Below are 23,240 nucleotides of genomic sequence, written 5' to 3'. Positions count from 1 at the left end.
GATACTGATTTAAACATACCAAATGTCAAAGAAAAATCATTTAGGAGACAGACGGAGCAGTGTGAGCACTGATTGGTATTAAGGCATTATTTGATTTATTTGTTTTGGGTATTGTGGTTCTTATCATTCCTTATCTTTTAGTGACACATACTGATGAGGTAATTGATAATATGATGAGAATTCTGCAATTTGTTTAAAGATTTTTTCCCCTTAATTTATTTGTCAAAGAGAGCACAAGCAGGCAGAGTGGCAGACAGAGGCAGACAGAGAAGCAAGCAGGCTTCCCACTGAGCAAGAAGCCTGACTCAGGACTTGATCCCAGGATGCTGGGATCATGACCGGAGCCAAAGACAGCTGCTTAACCAACTGAGCCACCAGGTGTCCCAACTTCTGCAATTTGTTATAAAAAATTTCGAAGGGGTGGCGCCTGGATAAGGATATAGATGAAATAAGAATTATTCTGTATTAAAAATGTTGGGGCGCCTGGGTGGCTCAGTGGGTTGAGCCTCTGCCTTCGGCTCAGGTCATGATCTTGGGGTCCTGGGATCGAGCCCCACATCAGGGCAGGGAGCCTGCCTCCCCGCTTTCACTCTGCCTGCCTCTCTGCCTACTTGTGATCTCTGTCCAATAAATAAAATCTTAAAAAAAAAAAAAAAAAGAAAGAAATTGACATGTCCAAAAGTGAGCTTCTGATTTCCCTCTGTATCTTTCCAAATCTATCCCTTTCTCCCCTTTTCTCATGACCTTCGGTGATTTCCCCATCTTTCCAAGTCCTTCAGACCAACATCAGGATAAACACATACACTTCTTTTTTTGTCTACATTCCAGATTTATAAGACATCTTGTTGACTCTACCTTGAAAACATCCAGAACCAGACATTTCTCATGTTCTTCTCATTAGCCAATTTGGTCCAAGCTCCATCACCTCTCTCCTGAGCTGTTAGAATGGCCTCTATACCATCACCCTACTGTTTGTTCTCTGCCTACTGTTTTCTGGTTTCAACCCAGTGAGCAGAATGTTAGGTTTCAGTCAGGTTATAGTCCTTCTCTGCCTTTTTTAAAAATTTCATTTTTATGTAATCTCTATACCCAATGTGGGCTTGAACTGAAAACCCTGAGACCGAGAGTCACATGCTCCACCAAATAAACCAGCCAGGTGCTCCAGCCCTTCTAGATTCTGAGATATCCAATAACGTTCCTTTCCCTCAACAGCAGTCAACGAAGCCTGAGATGAGCCGCTCGGACACCCTCTTCCCCCTCTGATCTACTTCCTGCTCTTCCCATTTCCTGCTCCGCGTCAGCCACACTGGCCTCCTTGCTTGCCTCAAGTGTTCCAGGCAAATTCTTCCCTCCTAACCTTTACATCTGCCATTTACTCTGCCTGGAATGCTATTTCTCCAAATATAATTCACTCATAATGTTCATTGCTTTGAGGTCTTGACTCTAATTCCTCATTCTCAGCAAATGACTCTCTAACAAACATATTCAACTGGTTTGCTTGCACAGCACTCCCTCTAATCTTTCACCGATACATTCCCAACACCCCCAACCACACAAAGGGGTGCTCGGTAATACCTGCTGACTGCCTCACTTAAATTGATGCTAAACTTCACTGAGGAAGACTTCAAGGAAGCGATCACATATGCCAAGGAGGAGGACTAAGGCTTCCAAACAGATGGGGAACATATAATAAAAACATGTTTTTTAAAACAAAACAAAACAAACACCATAACTAGAAAAAAATACCAAGAAATAAGGAGGGGCCACTTTCTTGTTGACTCTGAGTTTTGGCCAGTACAGAGAAATTGCGTATGTGAAAGTAGTCAGTATCTTATTTTAAACTCTAAAACAACCTCTATTAAAAACCAAGGAGCTTAAAAATAACTGTCTAACTGAATTGATATCTGATCTTAGGTTAGGTTCTTTTTTTCTTTCTTTTTTCCCCAGAATGCCTCATGCCTAGGAGAGCGGCAAAGATAAAAGAGAGAGGAAATGAAGTGTAAAGGCAAGTTCCAACCCTCTGGCCAATGGGAGTTGTGCACAGAAACTAAGGAGCATCCACAGGCCTCACCTAAAAGCGGCAGCGATGAAGCCTTGCTACTGTTTGTTGTCCCGTGATTCTTGCGCTTGATCCGAGGAATGAATTTCTTCTCCACAGCTCTTATCTTATGTGCGAGAACTTCTGTCATCATTGCTGCCCTCTTCTTCCCAGAACGAGGAACTGGCTGGGTAAAACGTGTTCTTTTTTTACGGCGGGGAGCAAGCACCTCAATGGCCCCAGACTGGATCTTGGCTTCCATTCCTTCGCTAGAGCCAAACTCATCTGTGTCTGAGAGTTTGTAGAGCGGTAGAACGTGGAGTTGCTCATCCTGAGGGATAACCCCCAAGGAGCGGTTATCTTCTCTTGTTAAAGTACAAACCTGACAGAAAGAAAACATGAAATAGGTCCTGCAATTCATCACAGTCATTTCTACCTTCTAACTGTTGCCATTGTCAAAAGGGTCTGTAGTCCCATTCTGTTTTCCAGTGGGTTACTGCTGGTATAGTGATTTTGGATAAAGAATACATATTAAGTCACTCAACAAGCTTCAATTCTAGGAATTTATCAACTGTTTGTAAGAAGACCAGTATAATTTTGAGTTGATCTTATAAGTCAATGGTATTATATACATTTATGCATTTTATAGTACTTTTTAAGTAAACTCTAGCCCCAGTGTGGGGCTCAAACTCACAACACCAAGGTCAAGTCACATGCTATTCCAACTGGCCAGTCATGCAGCCCCAAACTCCTATATTTTAAACATTAGGCCTTTTGTTACATTCCATTTTACTTCATTGCCTAAGTTAGGGAATATCTACTGGACTGTCCATAGCATTCATATAAAATATTAAGTATTAAGAAGATATTATTTTAGCCTATGTATTTCCCTATTTCTTAAATAATGTCTCATTCTTTGTGTAGAGGGGGTTTAATTATGAAGAATTTTCTAATTTGCTGTTTTCCTTTAGGATTTCTTCACTTCTGCTTATAAGTGGAATTTATCTATAGATTATATAGATTTTTTTTCCCCCGCATTTCCCCCCATGTCAGGGTGATTTTTCTCTTCACTAAATGAATGGAAGAGATATTAATGAAATAAAAGGAGCACAAGAGATTTCTCTCTCCAGCAGGACTTATATTCTAATAGCTTTATTTTTAAATTTGACTTTTTATTCTTTTTAAAAATTACTTATTTTTAAAAATTTGAATAGTTTTAAAAAATTGAACATTTCATTTTGATAAATTTTCTCTTTCTGTTTCATGTTGCTTCTCTTCTGGCTAGGAACGTGCCAGTAAGTTACCCACCTTTCTTTTGCATGTGAATGAGACATCTGAGGAAAATTCTGTCTTGAAATATAACCTACCTCAGTCCTCCTGACTTTAAAAGTTATTTTTATTCATTGTAGAGAATTAAACTACAGAACTACATACAGAAAATTCCTGACTTGATACCTAATATTCACATTTTTCTTCATAGATTAGTATCTTAGTGGTAATTAATTTTCAAGGGGGATTCAAGAGCCAACAAAAATATATCCAATGGTTTCATTATTTTTATTAAAAACATTTCTCCTAGAGCTAAGGGCTCTTTCTACGATGCTAGAAGAAATAAAACTGCCTGATTGTAAGGTCAATAGACTTGATGAATATAGACGGGAAAGTAAGATAAAGTTTTAAAAATCACGATATTTTCTCAATATTTATGATCACGTTTACCAGCGAGACTTGAAATACTGAATTACCTTGGGTATTATCAGTAATTTTAAAGTAACTGTGTTAAAAAGTAGACTCTTCCACCAATAAATGTTTATTTTAATCAGTTTATTTGTTCGCAGGGGGACTTAGAAGGCAACAAGGAGTAGATATGAGGAGCATAATGAGAAGGACGGAGGCAGCAGGGAGGGTGAAAAGGGAACTGCAGCCTCATTTGAAGAATTCAGGGTTTCAGAGATGGGGAGATTTGGAGTTCTGTCAGGTTCCGGGAACGAGCCTCCCAGCATGAAGGAGAGCAGTGGAGAAGAGGCAGCAGAGTAATGCACAAGGAGAAGCACGAGAGAAGTGGAACCAAAATTTAGTTTGATTCTGAACCTAATTCAGCCTGAGCACAGATAGTCTGTAAGGAAGCAAATCAGGTAAAATGTACTAGCCAAGCAATGACAATGAACCACGCTCTGGCAAAGATTCACCCGGACAGATTATAATATTTCAGCATCTGAAAATAACACTGATGGGTCAAACACTACAATCAACAAGAGTGGAGAAGAAAGATTAAGAAAAATGAAAAAAAAAGGGGGGGGCTCCTTAATCTATCATTCCTAGACTTTATTGGCCAGACAACAAAGGACTGGAAGCAAATCCATTCCACTTACAAAAGGACTATTGCATGATTCTCCCCAGTATCTTTCAACTAACTGAAACATCTCTTGATTGACTTCATGCTATGGACATTTAATTCTTTTCATGTCTGTAAGCCTAACTCTGCACAGCTCAATGCAAATATTTCTGACAATGCTGGCATATTAACGTAACTTTATACATATATACTGGCACTAAGAACAAACACACACCAAAAAGATGATATGTTTGGCATAGTTCCTTCACAACAACCCTGAAGTGCACAGAAGGCAAAAAACAAAAACAAAAAACTCTAAGTTGTTTAACTTCCTACCTACCAGTTTGATGGCACAGAACTGTACTCCTGCCTCCTAGCAACCACACCACAATGATCCAAGACTTTCAACAAAATATCTAAGGCCAGTTCTGTAACTTTGTGCAAGTATATCAACAATAACTTAATAGCACTGATATTACACAGTATGTGGCGCAGAACATAGAACAGGATTTTTAACAATCATCCTATTTCAGGAGCTCAGCCTAAGCACACAGCTATGGACCTTCTAGGATCAAAAGCCACCCAGGTACATACCACAGTGCTTCCATTATTCATGTTGTGAATGTCCCTATGAGGATGGGCACAGAAGTCGAGGCAAGCGGTGACTCCAGAGAAAGGACGCCCTTCTTTGCTACCAAGCCGACATTCTCGGGCCACATGTTCGTATTCTACCTAAAGAGAGAAATGTACGACGCAGTTTTAACAGCCAGAAAGAATCACCTTCAGTAAAGAGTAAAAATCACTTCCTGACCATGTATTTAAACTAATTCTATGTTTTAAGTCAGAGATTTTTGACTGTAGTGTGATAAAATAGATGGGCAGTTCAGTAACATTCAGGAGGAAGAGTATGGAAGGACATCAGGTAAAATGACAATGACTGGCTGTGACTGATGGCAAGGCTGACGACAGCACCCGTTAGAGATGCATATGTGAGCAGAGTAAGCCTAAATTATCCCAGGAGGAACAGAGACTACTATAGTGCATGAAGCACATGTGATGTTTCAATGTCTATGAAAAGTAGCTAAACTTATATACGTATGTTCATGAGTCAATATAGAAACTGAATTTATAACTCTCTTTAAAACCAAAGGTTAGCAATTAACAGAGAGCATGTTATTCATGATAACAGAAATAAAGATCTAAGAAATCTAGATTTCTGGTTATGTCTAAAATGAACAGATCATTAACACTAATTTTCTACTTGTGATGACTGCATACAAATATGTCTTCCAAAACGACTGCCACAATGAGGTTAGGTAATATTTCAATCCGTTTACAAAGTAAGGATTATGTTGTGTATGTCGTGGTAACACTTAAGATCTCTTAAAAGTTTCTAAGTTTATGATATGGTACTGTAAATCATAGTCCCCACACTGTGCGACAGATGCCCAAATATTATTTATCTTATGGCTGGAAGATTGTACCCCCAACCATCATCTCCTCATTTCCCACACCCCTCATTTCTTTTCTTTTCTTTTCTTTTTTAAAGATTTCATTTATTTATCGGGGGGGGGGAGAGAGCAAGCACAGGCAGACAGAATGGCAGGCAGAGGCAGAGGGAGAAGCAGGCTCCCTGCCGAGCAAGGAGCCCGATGTGGGACTCGATCCCAGGACGCTGGGATCATGACCTGAGCCGAAGGCAGCTGCTTAACCAACTGAGCAACCCAGGCGTCCCTCTCATTTATTTTCTTGATAATGTCCTTTGAAGCACAGAAATTTAGAAATTTTGACAACCTAGTTTTTCCTTATTTTTATTTTTGGATGGCCTAGCACTAGTATATAGAAAAAACAATGACTTTGCCTATTGATCTTATATCCTGAAACCCTGCTAAACTCATTTATTAGCAGTAATAGTGAGTGCGTGTGTATGTGTATCCCTCAGTAGTTTCCACACATAGGATCATACCATTGGCTAGTAGAGATCATTTTATCTCCTTTTTGACTCTGAATTTGTTCAACTTGTTCTTATTTATTTATTTGACAGAGAGGGGGCAGGAGGGAAATACAAGCAGGGGGAGTGAAAGAGGGAGAAGCAGGCTTCCTGCAGGGCAGGGAGCCCCATGTGAGGCTTGATCCTGCATTGTTATGTGGGATCCTGCAGGGATCATGACCTGAGCCAAAGGCAGATGCTCAATGACTGAGCCCTTCAGACACCCCTCTTCAACTTGTTTTTAACAGAATCTCTTGCAAAATGTTAAAAGAAATGGCGAGTAGATACTGTCTTGTTCCAGATATTAAGCAAAAAAATTTTTAGTCCTTTTTTGGTAATTACGATATTATCCGTGGGTTTTTGTAAATATCCTTTATTAGGCCAAGGCAATTCCTTTCTATTGCTATTTTGTTAACTACTTTTATCATGAAGGTGTTGGGTTTTGTTAAATGTGTTCTATCTCTAGGGAGAACATGTGGTTTTTGTCATCTGTTCTATTAATGTAGTTAGTATACTACACTGATTTTCTTGCACTGAACCAATCATACATTCCTGTTTTAGAAATTATATTTCTAGAATTAATCAATTCTGTTACTCTGCAGTTTTAATTCAATTGTCATAACAGGAAGTCTTTTAAAAACAGGCTAGATAATTTTTTTACTCTTTAAAAAAAATATTTTTAAAGTAATATCGACACCCAACATTGGCCTCCAAGTCATGACTCTGAGGTCAAGAGTCACATCACATGCTCTACCCACTAGCCAGCCAGACACATCCAGGCTGGATCATTTTTAAGCTGTTCTGTAAAAATAGATATACACTGAAGTTCAAATCTGAAGCTTTCCTATGAAGCCATTTCCTATATGGCTTATATAGAAATTTCAACCACATTTAAGCTCGTGCACTGCATACACGGTCCCCAAACATACCTGGTTTTGATAAGCAACAGGAGCATACTGCTTATAAATTGGAGCTAATCGTGTAGCCAAACTCTGTAAATTATCTTCAAGGTTTTTCTCCTACAGGAAAAGACAGTCCATGAAAGTTGTTTCATAATGACATGAGTCTTAGGTATGAAAACGAATCATCAATCATTGCCGATGTGCAGTTGACGTAAGACTCATACTTACCCTAGTAAAAGAGCTATCACAGAAAATCACATGGGTTGTTTCTTAAAAAACCTGAACTACTGGTCATTGTTATGCTTTAATTTAGTTTTTGAAATTCAAGTTCTATGTTATAAGTAGTTAGAAATCTAAATGGTATTAGAGGAAAAGTGCTCACGTTGCTAAAGAGAAGAACCCACCCCACGTTGTATTTATTCAGTTGTACTGGCACCTGGAGTAAATCAAGACAGGGTTCCTAGTGGCAAGAGGAGATGTTGACACAGTGCAACATCTGTATAACCAAAGTTTCTGTAACAACAAACATAAGGTGCATACTACGAATAAGGTCCTGTGCTGACAGCTTCAAATATGGGTAAGTGGGCAACTGTTTGTCTAGAACTAATGGCTTCTTTTTCACATTATAATGGCCACAAACTGAGGAGAACACAGTGGGACACCATGAAAAGAGTCTGGATTGCTACTCATAGTAGAAACATGTAAGACCTTTTTTCCCAAGGGGAACAGGCATGACAAATGTCTCTATTCAAAATGTCACTGAAGTTTCAGGTTAGGTCATGATCTCAAGGTTGTGAGTTTGAGCCCCAAGTTGGGATCCAATCTTAGAGCTAAGAAAGTTTGATACTCTCCCCTACCCTGCTCATGCTCTCTGTTTCCTTCTCTAAACTAGATAAATAAAATCTTAAAAAAAAAAAAATCATTGAAGATAGTATAACATATGCAGCAGATAAGGTAGGCTTCCGAAACAATAGTTGAAAGACCACTGTGATAATTTTTGAGAGAGGACTATATCCTAAATCAAACTGAGAAATGATCAGTCACATCTAAAGGAAGACTATCGAAGGGGAATTGAGAGTAAGGATGAAGAGACTTAAGAAAGTTCCACACTTCTGCTTTATTTGAGATTTAGTGGATGTCAAGAACATAAGTAAGACCTTGATGTGGATGAGTTCACTTCTAATATGCATCAGATTATTAATAAAACCAAAGCCACACACAGTGTAGACATAGGAAGTTAATCCTTGAGTGCACTTAACAAACCCCAATTTGGGCAACTGTAAAGGATCAGTGATAACCCTTTTGGTTTCTTAGTAATTTAGGTTGATGCTTGCATTGAAAAAGAAATTGATGTATATCAGGTCTATATACAGATTACTGGGTTCCTTTTATCTGTCTTATGTATTTGCTGAATACAGTTTCATATAGTTAAGAAACACTTCCTGGCTACACTCACCCATTAATTATTTCATTTATTTGAGGAAAACTTATAATTGTGATTTAAGTACCTACTGAAAAGATTTTGATTATGTTTTCTTTTCTCCTTTTTTTTTTTTTTTAAAGATTATTTATTTATTTATTTATTTGACAGACAGAGGCCACAAGTAGGCAGAGAGGCAGGCAGAGACAGAGAGAGGGAAGCAGGCTCCCTGCTGAGCAGAGAGCCCCACGTGGGGCTCGATCCCAGGACCCTGGGATCATGACCTGAGCCGAAGGCAGAGGCTTTAACCCACTGAGTCACCCAGGCGCCCCTTGATTATAATTTCTAATACCTGAAATATTTAGCTGAGTAAGTAATTGTGTTTCACTGCTAGGAGATTATGAACCGTCTGGTATCAGAAGTCAGACTGAGTAATCGGTCATCATGAAATACCTCATTTACAGTATAGAAATGATAAAATACAGTAGGCACATAGAAAAAAATAAAGCTTGTATAGCTGAGCACTGGTATCATCTTACAAATTTAAGTCTCATTAAACAATGTAAAAATTTTGATTTTTTAATTGTTTCATTAGAACAAACGTGTGTGTCAGATATAGAGGTTTCTTCTTATCAGATATCAACCTACTGGGGCTCAAGCGTACATTCCTCTGCTTTTCTCCTCCTATACCTGATGCCTAGGACTGTCATATATCCACATCTGGACCACAAATCAAACAAGTATTAGATTCTTCTCTTTTTTCTTGTTTAAGACTTACTTATTTGAGAGAGATAGAGAACGTGAATGGGTGGGGGGAAGAGGCAGAAGAGAGACTTTCCAGCAGACTCCCCACTGATTGTGGAACCCAACATGGGTTTCAGTTTCCAGACCCATGAGATCAGGACCTGAGCCAAAACTAAGAGTCCAGCACTCTACCTACTGAGCCACCCAAGTGTCCCCAGATTACTATTACTGACCTGACATTCCCACTTGGATTTTATAGAAATCTCTCATCTAGTGGCTCCAAAATGAACCTATAGAAACTGGGTTCTATTTCCATGTACCTTACCTTGAGCAATGTCACTACCATCTAGTAATTAAAACCGGTCCAGACTAACCACTGCTCACACTTTCCTCTGTCACAATCATATTCCAAGTCACAATTATCCCTTCACTCAACTATTCTTAAAGCTAGCTCATCTTGCTAAACACCCTTTTCACTACCTCCAAACCATTATTCAAAGAGCAACCAGAGAGATTTCTTTCAAAGACAAGTATAATTGTATCACTTTCATTAAAACCCTTCAATGATCTTCCAAAATGTTTGACATCCCATACAAGGCCAATGTTTTCACCTTACTCTCCCTTGCCTGCTCTGAGCTTCATTCTGGCCTTCTGTCAGTTTCTGTAATGAGAAATTCTTCTTTTTATTATGTTATAAGCACTATATAGATGTTATTCAATATTTAAAATGATCATCAACAAAAATTGAACTAATACTTAGTAATTATGTAACATTCTGTTGTAGGATAAAAATTTAACAGTCATGTCAATATTACTAATATATTTATATACTGGTAGTTTTATCATAATATATGGAAAGAAAACTGATTAATTTTAATTTTAAGGGAGAAGGAGATCACATTATTAGGCGTTATTATGGTTGAACATAGTAGCACCTTTCCATGATTAGGTGTTTTATATGTCCGCTACTAAATTTTTAAAGTCTTCTTCCTAAAGGTCTCACATACTTTCCTTTTTTTTTTGTTTTTAATGTAAGCTCCACGCCCAATGTGGGGCTTGAACTCACGGCCCCGAGATCAAGAGTCACACAATCTACTGACTGAGACAGTCAGGCGCCCCGAACATACTTAATAGATTTCTTCCAAGGCCCTTGATCAGCAAATGATAGTTCTTTCTGGAATCATTTCCTTGCTTAATTATAGTAGATGAGAACTCAAGAACATGCTAAATAATTCTGATTATCTCTGGAAAGGGATCATTATTAATTCTGAGTTTCTTGAGAGATGTTATATTCATTGTATTATAGGAATAGTTAGATTCATTCCTGTTTTATTTGTGTTTCCTATTTATCTTGCAGTCTAACGATTTTTAAAAATCCTCTCAGATTGTCTTCTTTTTAAAGATTTTTCCCCCACAACTACTTCAAAATGTAAAAATTCTATTTCTATTAATCTAAAAAAATCTTAAAAATACACTTTCAAATATATGTTTTTCTGATGACACCTAGAGCAGTGTTTTCCAAGCTGTGGGTCATGACTCATTCATGGGCCAAGAAATCAGTTTAGTAGGTAACAACTAACATTTAAAAAAAGACAAATGAAATTTTATAAAAAATATTATAGTGAATCATAATGAACCTCAGCAATAACTAGAATGGATATTAATTTTTAAATATTTTAATGTCTTCTCTTGCATAGAAGATGAAGTATTATCTTCTGATATTTTATTTGAACTATTTGCTTGCATATACCTATTGTACAGCAGTTTGTAATATAAAATATTTTTTATTCTTGGTCACAGCTCAAAGTTTGAAAAACACTGATCTTAGTATCTAAATTCTCCCCACTCCAAACAAAGAATAAAACATTACCACACTTAGTTCCTATAGGTGCCCCACCCCCTCCCAGTGCCTACCCACCCTTGAGTTGATAAGAGTATGGAATTATACTTATCGGTTGTTATTTTAATTAAAAAAATGTAAGTACTCAACTTATTTAAACTTAACAGTAAGGTTGACTAATTTCTTTGCTCACCATGGCCTCGTGTCCCGGACAGATTGGTTCCGGTTTCATATATCTTCTTTCTGGATTACGTCCTTTAGTAATTCTTTCATAGTAGTTCTGTGGGTAGTAAACTTTCTGAGTCTTTGAAATGTTGGCAAATGGCTTTATTTATTTTTCCTACTTTGGCTGGGTATAAAATTCTAGGTTCTTTTAACAATGACTTTCTTGGGGGTTAGGGGAGAGGAGGAGGGAACCAGGGACAGTTGGAATTTGGGTTGGTAGTTAAAGGCTTTACCTAATTTATTGAGAATTTTAAACTATTTACTTATATAGAGAGTCTTGGGTTTTTTACACTATTTTAAAATATTTCATTGTTTTACTATTTAGAAAATATTTTAAGGGATGTACTTATAAATTCATTGTGTAATTGCAAAGTAAAAAAAGGACACTTACGTGCAAGGGAGAGCTTGGATCAATTCTAAATCTTCTAGGGCTTGGGCTTCTACCAAATTTACATCCATTGAAATACATACTCCATGAACAGCCGAAAGAGAATGAAGCTCCACAGGTCTCTGGATCAATTCCTTGACATGTACAGGTACGACTGTAGGATGAGAATTGCAAGGGGATGAACTGACAAAGCGAGGCCAATACCTCAGACAGAACATTTCCGATTCCTGTAATTTTAGAAGTATAGATGACCAATGAACTGATTTTAATGTATCTATTTTGTTACTTATTTTATCGTAAGTAGTGTCAGCAACACAAAGCCAACTGCCCTTGATATAAGCAAGTATTTAACTAAAATGTTCATTCAAGATTGTAAATCCAAAGAAACAGCAATAAACTATACAGAAATACACACAGCCCTCTTTGACTTGGATATGCCTGAGAGGAAATAAACAGTCTGCATTTTACTTTATCGTATTAAGAGAGAATCTTTAAAAAAAAAAAAAAAAAAAAAGCAATGAGAGAATCTTAAAATAGGCTCCACGCTCACTGCAGAGCCTGACCCAGGGCTTGATCTGATCCGAGCTGAAAATGAAAAGAAGAGTCAGCTGCTTAACCAACTGAGCCACCCACTTTGGTGCCCCAAAGTGTCTGCATTTTATATTCTTGATGTGTGTCCCTATTAGAAATGAAAATGAGGGGTGCCTGGGTGGCTCAGTGGGTTAAAGCCTCTGCCTTCGACTCAGGTCATGATCCCAGGGTCCTGGGATCAAGCCCCATGTCGAGCTCTCTGCTCAGCAGGGAGCCTACTTCCTCCTCTCTCTCTGCCTGCCTCTCTGACTAGTTGCAATCTCTATCAAATAAATAAATAATATCTTAAAAAAAAAAGATTAAAAAAGGAAAAATGGAACTGAAAGCTTGTTTCATTCAGTAACTTGGTTATTTTAGCACATTGGGGGCATTTCTGAGGCCCTAACATGTACCCAATAGTAAGAATGACAATGATTAAAATATTCATGCAAAGATATGAAATCAAGGAAGTGACATACACTCTTGGGGTTTCTAACTGCATAATACTTGAAACTTCTAATAGTATGAATATGATACTTAATGGAATGATTAAAAACAAGGAAAAAAAAGTTAAAAAAGTCAGTAAATGAAAAGTATATAGAAATTTTGAGATCAAAACTAGTAGTATTTTTTAATTGTAAAATTCAAGGAAATAGGGGCACCGGGGTGGCTCGGTGGGTTAAGCCTCTGCCTTCAGCTCAGGTCATGATCTCAGGGTCCTGGGATCGAGCCCCACATCGGGCTCTCTGCTCAGCAGGGAGCCTGCTTCCCCCACTCTGCTTGCCTCTCTGCCTACTTGCGATCTCTCTGTCAAATGGATGAATAAAATCTTAAAAAAAAAAAGAAGTCAAGAAAATACCTAATACTAAGATAACACTGACTATGAAAAGAAAAATAAATAATACATATATGTTATTAAAATGATACATGGGCTGGGGCGCCTGGATGGCTCAGTGGGTTAAGCCTCTGCCTTCAGCTCAGTCATGATCTCAGGATCCTGGGATGGAACCCTGCAGCGGGCTCTCTGCTCAGCAGGGAGCCTGCTTCCCCCTCTCTCTCTGCCTGCCTCTCTGCCTACTTGTGATCTCTCTGTCAAATAAATAAAATCTTCCAAAAAAAAAAAGTTTAAAATAAAATAAAATGATACATGGGAAGAAAAATGTAGTTTAAATAATAGCTGATAGTTATTCAAACAATGAAATACATAAGAAATGTACAGGATTGTGAGAAGTAAAAGTGCTTTTGCAGAATATCTGAAATAGTCAACATCACTAATAATAGGACAAATGAACTAAAAATAGGTCTTAATATTATGGACAAAACGCAGTCTACCAGTAATTCCTCAATTGAATTTAATTAGAAAGAAACAATCAGACAAACAAATACTAAGCAATGGTCCGTAAAATTAGGCCTTCAAAAAAGTCAATGCATGTCAAAGCCCAGGAGCTCAGTTAGTTAAGCATCTGACTCTTGATTTCTGCTGGGTCAAGATCTCAGCACTCAGTGGGGAGTTGAGATTCTCTCCCTGTGCCCCTCCCCATGCTCTCTCAAATCAATAAAAACACCTTAAAACACCTAAAAAAAAAAAAATCAGTGCCAAGAAAGACCAGGCAAGAGATAAGAATCAAGAGACCATCCAAGCAGGGGGAGCGCATTGGGAGAGAAGCAGACTCCCCACTGAGCAGGGAGCCCAACGCAGGGCTTGGTCCCAGGACCCTAGGATCATGACCTGAGCAGAAGGCAGACATTTAACTGACTAAGCCACCAGGTGCCCCTGTAAAGTACATAACTGGAAAATATTCAGATACATTAGATAATAACATTTTAACGAATTTTGTTATTTTGATAATTTGACTGGTGTTATGTAAGTGAATGTCCTCATTCTTAGAATATACCATCTGAAGTATTATTTACAGGAAAAAGGCATAAAGCTTGCAACCACCTAACAATCCAGAGTGAAAAAACTTTTAAAAATCGACAGTAATATATATGTTTGTGTGTATGTATGGCTTTGTATATAAATGCAAATGTTATAAACTTAGTGATGATGAGATCTATGAGAGGTATAAAAGTGTTCACTGAAGGATTCTTGCATATATTCTATCAGTAAGAATATTTATTTATTTTATTTATTTCTTAACTAGACTCCACACCCAGTATGGGACTTGAACTCACAACCCTGAGATCAGTAGTCACATGCTCTACTGATTGACGAACCAGTCTGGAACCCTTGCAAGAATCTTTAAAAACAAAAACAAAAACATAAAGATATGCTGGAGGCATCCCTGACTGGTTCAGTCAGTAGAGCCTAAGACTTTATTTTGGGGTCATGAGACTGAACCCCACATTGGGTATAGAGATTACTTAAAAATTAAAAAGGTATGGGGGCGCCTGGGTGGCTCAGTGGGTTAAGCCTCTGCCTTCGGCTCAGGTCATGGTCTCAGGGTCCTGGGATCAAGCCCCACATTTGGTTCTCTGCTCAGCAGGGAGCCTGCTTCCCCCACCCCCGCCTGCCTTTCTGCCTACTTGTATCTCTCTCTCTCTCTGTCAAATAAATAAATAAATAAATAAATAGGTGTGCTAGATCTACATTGAGTGAAATAGAATAAAACTCATGTTGTTGGATTCTTGGGAAGATTAAACAAGACTATATATATATATCCTTCAAAGCAGAGTCTTCATACAAGAGTTATTATGATAACTGAATCTACATACAAAAGAACTAGCAGACATTAAAAATAGCTTGTATATTATTAGCATTGTAAAGATAAGGGGAGTGTAATGAAATCATGATATAAGCAATAAAGGAATTCTCTTAAAGGTATACAAATTAATTGTGTGGTGATCAGAAAGGGGGCAATATATATTATGTTTATATTTTATATATATAATGATATTTCTGTGTTTAAAGATTTTTAATTTTTCTGGCAAAGATTTTATTTATTTATCTATTAATTTATTTTAGAAAGAGAGAGACACACACAGAAAGAGAGCAAGCATAAGCAGGGGAAGGGTTAGAGGGAGGAGAGAATCTCAAGCAGGGTCCATGTTCCGTGTGGAGCCCAATGCAGGCCTTGATCTCATGACTTGACCTGGAAGAGTCGGACGCTTAACCTACTGAGCAACTCAGGCACCCAAGAAGATTTTTGTATTTTCAGTAATCTCTACATTGACCACGTGGCTTGAACTCAGAACCCAAGATCAAGAGTTGCACACTCCACCAACTGAGCCAGCCAGGCACCCCAGTATAATGAGATTTCTTTTAAAAAAAGAGAGACATGTATGAAGAAAACACCACAAAACAATCCTGAAGGACACAAAAGCAAACTTGAACAAATGGAAAGAAAAACCATGTTATGGGATAGGAAGATTCAATATCATAGTAAGTTAATTTAATGAAATCTCATTAAAAATGTCATTGGAGGGGCACCTGGGTCGCTCAATAGGTTAAAGCCTCTGCCTCCAGCTCATGAGCGTCATGATCCCAGGGTCATAAGTCTGAGCCCCATGGGTGTGGAGATTACTTAAAAAATAAAAAATAATAAAAATGGAAAACTTCTGCAAAACATAACATAGCAGGGGTGCCTGGGTGGCTCAGTGGGTTAAGCCTCTGCCTTCGGCTCAGGCCCTGGGATCGAGCCCCGCATCAGGCTCTCTGCTCAGCGGGAAGCCTGCTTCCTCCTCTCTCTCTCTGCCTGCCTCACTGCCTACTGCCTACTTGTGATCTCTCTCTCTCTGTCAAATAAATAAATAAAATCTTAAAAAAAAAATAACATAGCAGAAGTAGAAAGACAAATATTAAACTGGCAAAAATGTTTAGATATTATACAGCAAAGTGTGAAGAGCTCCAATACATAAAAGCAGCAGCAATTCTTTAGAAACAAGGGCTAGAACAATTAACAGACAACTGAGCTATAAGTACCCCCACTTAGAAAGGCAATCTTAACCACTCATTCCTAACATGAAAAATGGCACTTATCACCTACTAAAAAGGCAAAACCTGAAGTTTGACAGCAAGGTGGTAGGAAAACATATGCTCTTACATTGCTGGGAATATGGTACAATTCTCTATGGAGGAGCTTTTCATTTCTGGAAAAATTCCTCTCTTCCAGACACTGGGTGAGTAGGATCAGGCATCAAAGAGGGAAGCAGAAAAAGAATACTCTCTAAGGGTACCTGGTTGGCTCAGTCAGAGGAGCCCCGTGACTCTTGATCTCAGGGTCTGGTGTGGGGCTGGTGAGCTTGAGTCCCATGCTGGGTGTAGAGATTACAAGTACATAGATAGACAGACAGATAGATAGACCCACCCTACGATGGTTTCAACTCACTATGCAACCAAGTCTCGCTTTTTAAAATATATGCTCGTTCTTCAGTTTCAGAATGCCTGAAATTCTGCAATATGCATATTTGGTAGTTAATGAATTTTTTTTTTTTTTAAAGATTTTATTTATTTATTTGACAGAGAGAGATCACAAGTAGGCAGAGAGGCAGGCAGAGAGAGAGAGAGGAGGAAACAGGCTCCCCGCTGAGCAGAGAACCCGATGCGGGACTCGATCCCAGGACCCGGAGATCATGACCTGAGCCGAAGGCAGCGGCTTAACCCACTGAGCCACCCAGGCGCCCAATGAATATTTTTAAAAAAGATTTTATTTATTTATTTATTTATTTGTCAGAGAGAGAGAGAGAGAGAGAGAGAAAGGAAGCGAGCGCACAAGCAGGCAGAATGGCAGGCAGGCAGAGGCGGAGAAGCAGGCTCCCTGCCAAGTACGGAGCCAGATGTGGGACTCTGGGATTCCAGGACCTGGGATCATGACCTGAACCAAAGGCAGTGGCTTAACCGACTGAGCCACCCAGGCATCCCAGTAGTTCATGAACAATTTTATATTGTATGACAGAGGTCTGAATGGGAAAGCAGTACAAAACAGATCTGATTACTTTTCATTGAGCGTGCATCTTCTGTCTGTGGGATGACCATTGTATGACTTTAGGTTTTCCGTAAGCTCCGTGTACAATCTGTCGGCCATGGGCAGAGGAATGCCGTCCCATACCATAATGAGAACCACCATCACAGCTGTTGGACAGTGATGGCCTGTACGTTGCCGGACCAAGCAAAGAACTTTCTCTTCATCGCTGCCTCTTCTTAAAACCTGGAAAAGCAGAACGCATTTATTTATAGAAAACAAGAAACCTACAGTTGAGTGCAATGGATATTGTTTTGAAAGCTCTGTGTCATTGCATTTTAGGTCTTTGACACAACTATTTCTGAAAGGGTTGAAGCCTCTAGGACATTCAGTTTTCTGACTAGCTGCGTCCACACAACTCATCCAAGTATCCCAGCTTACTTGACTAAACAAACAACAGGCAGAACAGAAGTCTGTGGTATGGTAGTTATTTGTAAAAGTAGAACAAAGCTGTTTGTGTTTTATTTCACTGTTGATACAGTAATGCAAAATAGACAACACAGGATCTCCTAGAAAAGAGCCTAACTGTTCTGCTCTTCCACAAATGCCACAACGGGACAAATCTAGCTACATGCAAATAACCAAGGACTCCCAATTTAAAAAATCAACTTCAGCCTGAAATTTAGCATTTGCACAAAGTTATGGATCTTTGCCTTGGGTGAATGGCTTTATTATACAGAATAATTAATATACAGAGCAATGTTCCTGCAATTTCTGTGATTTTTTCCCATGCTACCACAAGGATTTAACATACCCGTATTATCATAAGATTAAGGTGGTTCAGTTGACATGGTAAATGCAAAATACAACAATTAATTTTGAATAGTGATTGATTTATCTTACACCACATCATACCCACAGGGTGCTAAAAAGGCCTCAAAAGTACTTAATATTGCCCGGTGGTCCCAGTGTGTACAAAAAGAATTACATAAAAATGTTGACAAGACATAAAACCAACCAATTCTGGTTAAAACTCCCTCCACAGATCACAAATTTACAGAGCAAAGATACTGACCACATTAATCAGTACATAATCAGTAAATGATAAAGGTGCCCACCCCTATGACCAAAATGGAGCAACCAACAGCATAATTAAGATTCCATTTTTGTTGCTATAATAATATTACATAAACTTGAGATGAAACTTCTTAAGATGTTAGTTACCCAATATCACTTTCTTCTGTCACTCCAGATGGTTAACAATCATTGCTACCAAGGCATCCCTTGAGTAGAGTTGGCTTTAGGACCTTCCCCCTAAACACAATTATTTATATTAAAATTTTTTTCTATATTTATATGTCCTTTTACAGCCAAATAAGAATACATTTGCTTTCAAATAAGCTCAAATATAAAATGATATATATTGTACCAAACAAAATTTTTTTAGATAATTTACAAGTTAATGAACAAAGAACAAAGTTACATTGATTGGGTTTTTGTACGGGAAATGCTGAAATGCTGTTTATTAGGTTATCTGTGCTTTCCCCAGATTTTCCAAATATCCTTTAGTGAATGTCAGAGAATTAGCATAATGGGTCTCTAAATTCAGATCAAGGTTCGATAAGCACCTTGGGTATTGCCTTGGTATGGATATTTGTGACCACCCAAAATCGATATAATAAATCCTGAATCCCAATTGTGATGGTATTAGGAAGTAGGGCCTTTGGGAGATAATTAAGTCATAAGGGGGAAGCTCTCATTAGTGAGGTTAGTGTTCATATTAAATAGACACCACAGAACTCCCTAATGCCTTCAAACATGTGAAAACACAAAGAGAAGAGGGCCCTCACCCAACCATGCTGGCACCCTGATCTGAGACTTCCAAACTCCAGAACTGTGAGAAATAAATTTCTGTTGTATAGAAGCCATTCAGTCTGGTATTTTCTCATAGCAGTCTAAATGGAGGAAGACAAGTGTTAAACCTGTGTAAGACCTATGAAAACTATAAAAACATTAAAAGAAATTAAAGATGACCTAAATAAATGGAGAGAAGTACCATGTTCATGGAATAGACACTATTATCATGTCAATTTTCCCCAAATGGATTCTTAGATTTGACATAAGCTCAATCAAAATCCTATCAAAGTTTATTTTGCTGTGGGTGGAAGTTGACAAACTTGTGCCCTAGTGTATCTGGAAATGAAGATGAAAAGCCAAGAAAATGAACAAAGGCAAAGTAATTTATGAGATCGTCACTATCTATTGTAAAGCTATAGTAATTATAGTTTAGTATTGGTGCAATGACAGAAAAACAGATCAATAGAATAAAGAGTGCAGGAGATGCATATATATAGCCATCAGACTTATGACAAAGTTGACATTGCAATAAAAGTGGTCTTTTCAATGAATGATACTAGGTAGATATCCATATGGGAAAAATATGAATGGTCACCCCTACTTCGCATAAGTAGCATGAGTTATATTGTTGATCTAAACATGAAAGTTAAAACAGTAAGTTTTGGGAAAGAAACATCTTCATGACCTTAAGGCAGGTAAAACCATTTTAGAATAAATTATCATATTTAATAATTAAATAGGAAAAAGTTAAGAAGTTGGATTATAGGGGTAACTAACTGGCTCAGTTGGTAGAGATGAGACTCTTCGTCTCGGGTAGAAGTTTGAGCCTCATGTTAGTTGAAGAGATTACTTAAAACTAAAATATTAAAAAAAACCCTCCTGGATTACATTATGATTAAGAACCTCTGTCCATCAAAAACATTAAATACTGGGGCGCCTGGGTGGCTCAGTGGTTTGGGCTGCTGCCTTCGGCTCGGGTCATGATCTCAGGGTCCTGGGATCGAGCCCTGCATCGGGCTCCCTGCTCCGCAGGAAGCCTGCTTCCCCCTCTCTCTCTCTCTCTCCCTGCCTGCCTCTCTGCCTACTTGTGATCTCTGTCTGTCAAATAAATAAATAAATAAATAAAATATTAAAAAAAAAAACATTAAATACTAATAGATTAAAAAGCTATAAAGGCAAGTAATACAGTGGGGCAAATACTGACAATACGCATAACTGGCAAAATATTTTTACCCAAAATACATAAAGAAATTTCTGCAACTGAGTAATAAAACACAAAGGAAAACTGGCCAAAAAAAAAAAAAAAAAAAAAAAAATCAAATAGGCTCAACACAAGAGAATATCAAACAGATGATGAACATGTGAAATATGTCCCACATTTCTAGTCATGTAACAAAGTAAAAAAATTTTCAAGCACTACATATGCTGGTGGGATTCTAAAATGGTGCAACTGCTATAGAAAACAGTTTGGAAGTTCCTCAAAAAATGAAAAACAGAACTCCCATGTGATCCAACAATTCCACTTCTGAGTATACATCCAAAAGAGTTGGAAGCAAGGGCTCAGACAGGGATTTGTGCATGAATGTTCGTAGCAGCACTATTCACAGTAGCCAAGAGCTGGAAATAACACAAATTTCCATTGACAGATGAATGGATAAACAAAATGTGGCTTATACGTATAATGGAATATTACTCACACTTAAAAAGGAAGGAAATCCTGTTACATCCTACAACATGGGTCAACCATAAAGAGAAAATGTTACGTGAAGTAAGCCAGTCACACACAAAAAAGGGAAAATCTGTATGATTCTAGTTACAGAACTACTCAAAAGTAGTCAAATTCATAAAACAGAAAAGTAGAATGGTGGTTACCAGTGGCTGTGGTGATGGGGAAATGGAGAGTTATTTAATGGGTATATAGTTTCAGATTTGCAAGATGAAGAAGTTCTGGGGTTCTATTTCACAGCAATGTGAACATATGTAACACTACGGGACTGTACATTTTATATTAAAAAAAGATGAAAGAGGTCTTTAAAGAAACAAAAAGAGGCAGAACTCTACACACCACAAAGAATGTCTAAAATGACAAGGAAAATGTGGAGCACTCATAAGAATGTGGAGCAACTGGGAACACTTCTACCTGACTCACGGGAATATAAGAAGAGATAAGCACTTTGGAAAGCTGTGTGTTCCTATCAACCAAAGCTATGCAGATGCACACCTGCCCTCCCCCGTAATTCGGCAATTCCACTTCTAGGTATACATCATACAAAAATATGTATTCTTCTATTTCCCAAAGGTGACAACAATATTCATAATTATCTCAAATGTCAATCACCAGAAAAATAAATCCATACATTTTAACTGCTTATGATAACAGAATAAGAGTGAGAATGAGCTACGACACACAACATGAATTAATCTTACAATTCTAATGCTTGATGAAAGAAGACAAGACAAAAGAATATTTACTTTAAGACTATTTATATAAAGTCAGGCAAGATTAACCCACAGTATCAGAAGACAGGAGAGTGGTTACTTTTAGGGTGTAGCAGGTCAGGGGGAAAAGAATGCTTCTGAACTGCTAATAATATCAGATGTTGGGTCACACAACGGTGCTCACACTATTTTATATCTTTTTGCTTTATTTCTGCATACCTGGCTCCTGAGCCCAGAACGCAGCTCATCAAATATTTGTTGAACAGATGGTTAAAAACCACAAAAGCCTAATGTGGGTGCATTTTATGAAAATTTCAAAAGGTGTAAGTTACACTAGTAATAAAATGAAAACTCTCATTTCAAAAAAAAGATTTTAAATGATACAAATGTCCCAAATTTTAAAACTTTTCTTCAGAATCACATCTCATAACTGGAGGGTATATTAATCTGTAAACTGTTGAATTTGTAGTCACATGGCAGTCACTGTAGATGGTAAATGTTGTATACAAACTTCGGTGAGTAATACCTGTGACTACTCTTCTATTACTTAAAAATATCTATTTGTATAATCTCCATTACATATTAGGAAATTGTTATATCTTACGCAACATAATACATTCATTTGGTAATTGTGTTAACTAAAAACATATAGCAAATTGATTATGTTGGAATGAAAAATATCTTAAAATATACCATTTGTTATCAGAGCAACTGAAATATAATGTATATATCCTTTAGAAGTATGAATTCAGGGACCCCTGGGTAGCTTAGTTGGTTAAGCAACTGCCTTTGGCTCAGGTCATGATTCCAGGGTCCTGGGATCATACCCCGCATCAGGCTCCCTGCTCAGGAGAGAGCCTGCTTCTCTCTCTCCTTCTACCTGCCATTCTGCTTACTTGTGATCTCCTTCTATCTCTCCGTCAAATAAATAAATAAATAAACTCTTAAAAATAAATAAATAAATAAATAAATGTATGTCCCGACTCTTGATTTTGACCTAGGTCATGATCTCAGGTTCCTAAGACTGAGCCTGCCTTGGCCCCCAGCTGGGCTCTGCATTGGGTGTGGAGCCTACTTAGAATTATCTCTCCCACTCCTCTGCCTCTGCCCACCACCCTCCTCGGGTGCTCATTCTATCTCTAAAGACAAATAAAGAAATAAAAATAAATCAGTAAATAAATTATGGAATTCAATGTATACTCAGAGATGACTCACTATATAATTTAGAACATTTTCATCCTCTCCACCATCCTTAGAAATCACATCACAGGGACGCCTGGGTGGCTCAGTTGGTTAAGCAGCTGCCTTCGGCTCAGGTCATGATCCCAGCGTCCTGGGATCGAGTCCCACATCCGGCTCCTTGCTCGGCAGGGAACCGGCTTCTCCCTCTGCCTCTGCCTGCCATTCTGTCTGCCTGTGCTCGCTCTCTCTCCCTCTCTGTCTGACAAATAAATAAATTAAAAAAAAAATCACATCACAAATTCCCCCTTTTCTCAGCCCATAACAATTTTCTATTTCTATGGATTTTACAAGTTTGGGACATTTTATATAAATGGAATTCTCTTAACTTGTGGACTTTTGTGTCTGGCTT

The 23,240-nt window shown here is 38.0% G+C and overlaps 1 protein-coding gene across 7 annotated transcripts in view; it reads right to left on the bottom strand.

Annotated features, from left to right (window-relative positions):
• LOC116572977 (methylcytosine dioxygenase TET1-like) overlaps positions 1-23,240 on the bottom strand; it is a 103,642-nt gene that overhangs the window by 12,429 nt on the left and 67,973 nt on the right. For 4 of the 7 annotated variants that reach the window (XM_032312526.1, XM_032312525.1, XM_032312527.1 and 1 more), the window contains exons 6-12: positions 19,204-19,308; positions 17,388-17,599; positions 11,886-12,036; positions 11,463-11,549; positions 7,293-7,382; positions 4,968-5,105; positions 2,072-2,420 (exon numbers count right to left, since the gene is read on the bottom strand). In XM_032312526.1, coding sequence (XP_032168417.1) covers positions 2,072-2,420; positions 4,968-5,105; positions 7,293-7,382; positions 11,463-11,549; positions 11,886-12,036; positions 17,388-17,599; positions 19,204-19,308 — 1,132 coding nt within the window. The remainder of the gene's footprint in view (positions 1-2,071; positions 2,421-4,967; positions 5,106-7,292; positions 7,383-11,462; positions 11,550-11,885; positions 12,037-17,387; positions 17,600-19,203; positions 19,309-23,240) is intronic. The other 3 variants (XM_032312528.1, XM_032312530.1, XM_032312531.1) reach the window with 3 other exon arrangements.

Source organism: Mustela erminea, chromosome 14 (genome assembly GCF_009829155.1).
Source record: "Mustela erminea isolate mMusErm1 chromosome 14, mMusErm1.Pri, whole genome shotgun sequence".
Taxonomy (NCBI): domain Eukaryota; kingdom Metazoa; phylum Chordata; class Mammalia; order Carnivora; family Mustelidae; genus Mustela; species Mustela erminea.
Note: the sequence above shows the minus strand (reverse complement) of the source record. Positions and strands in the feature narration are given on the sequence as shown.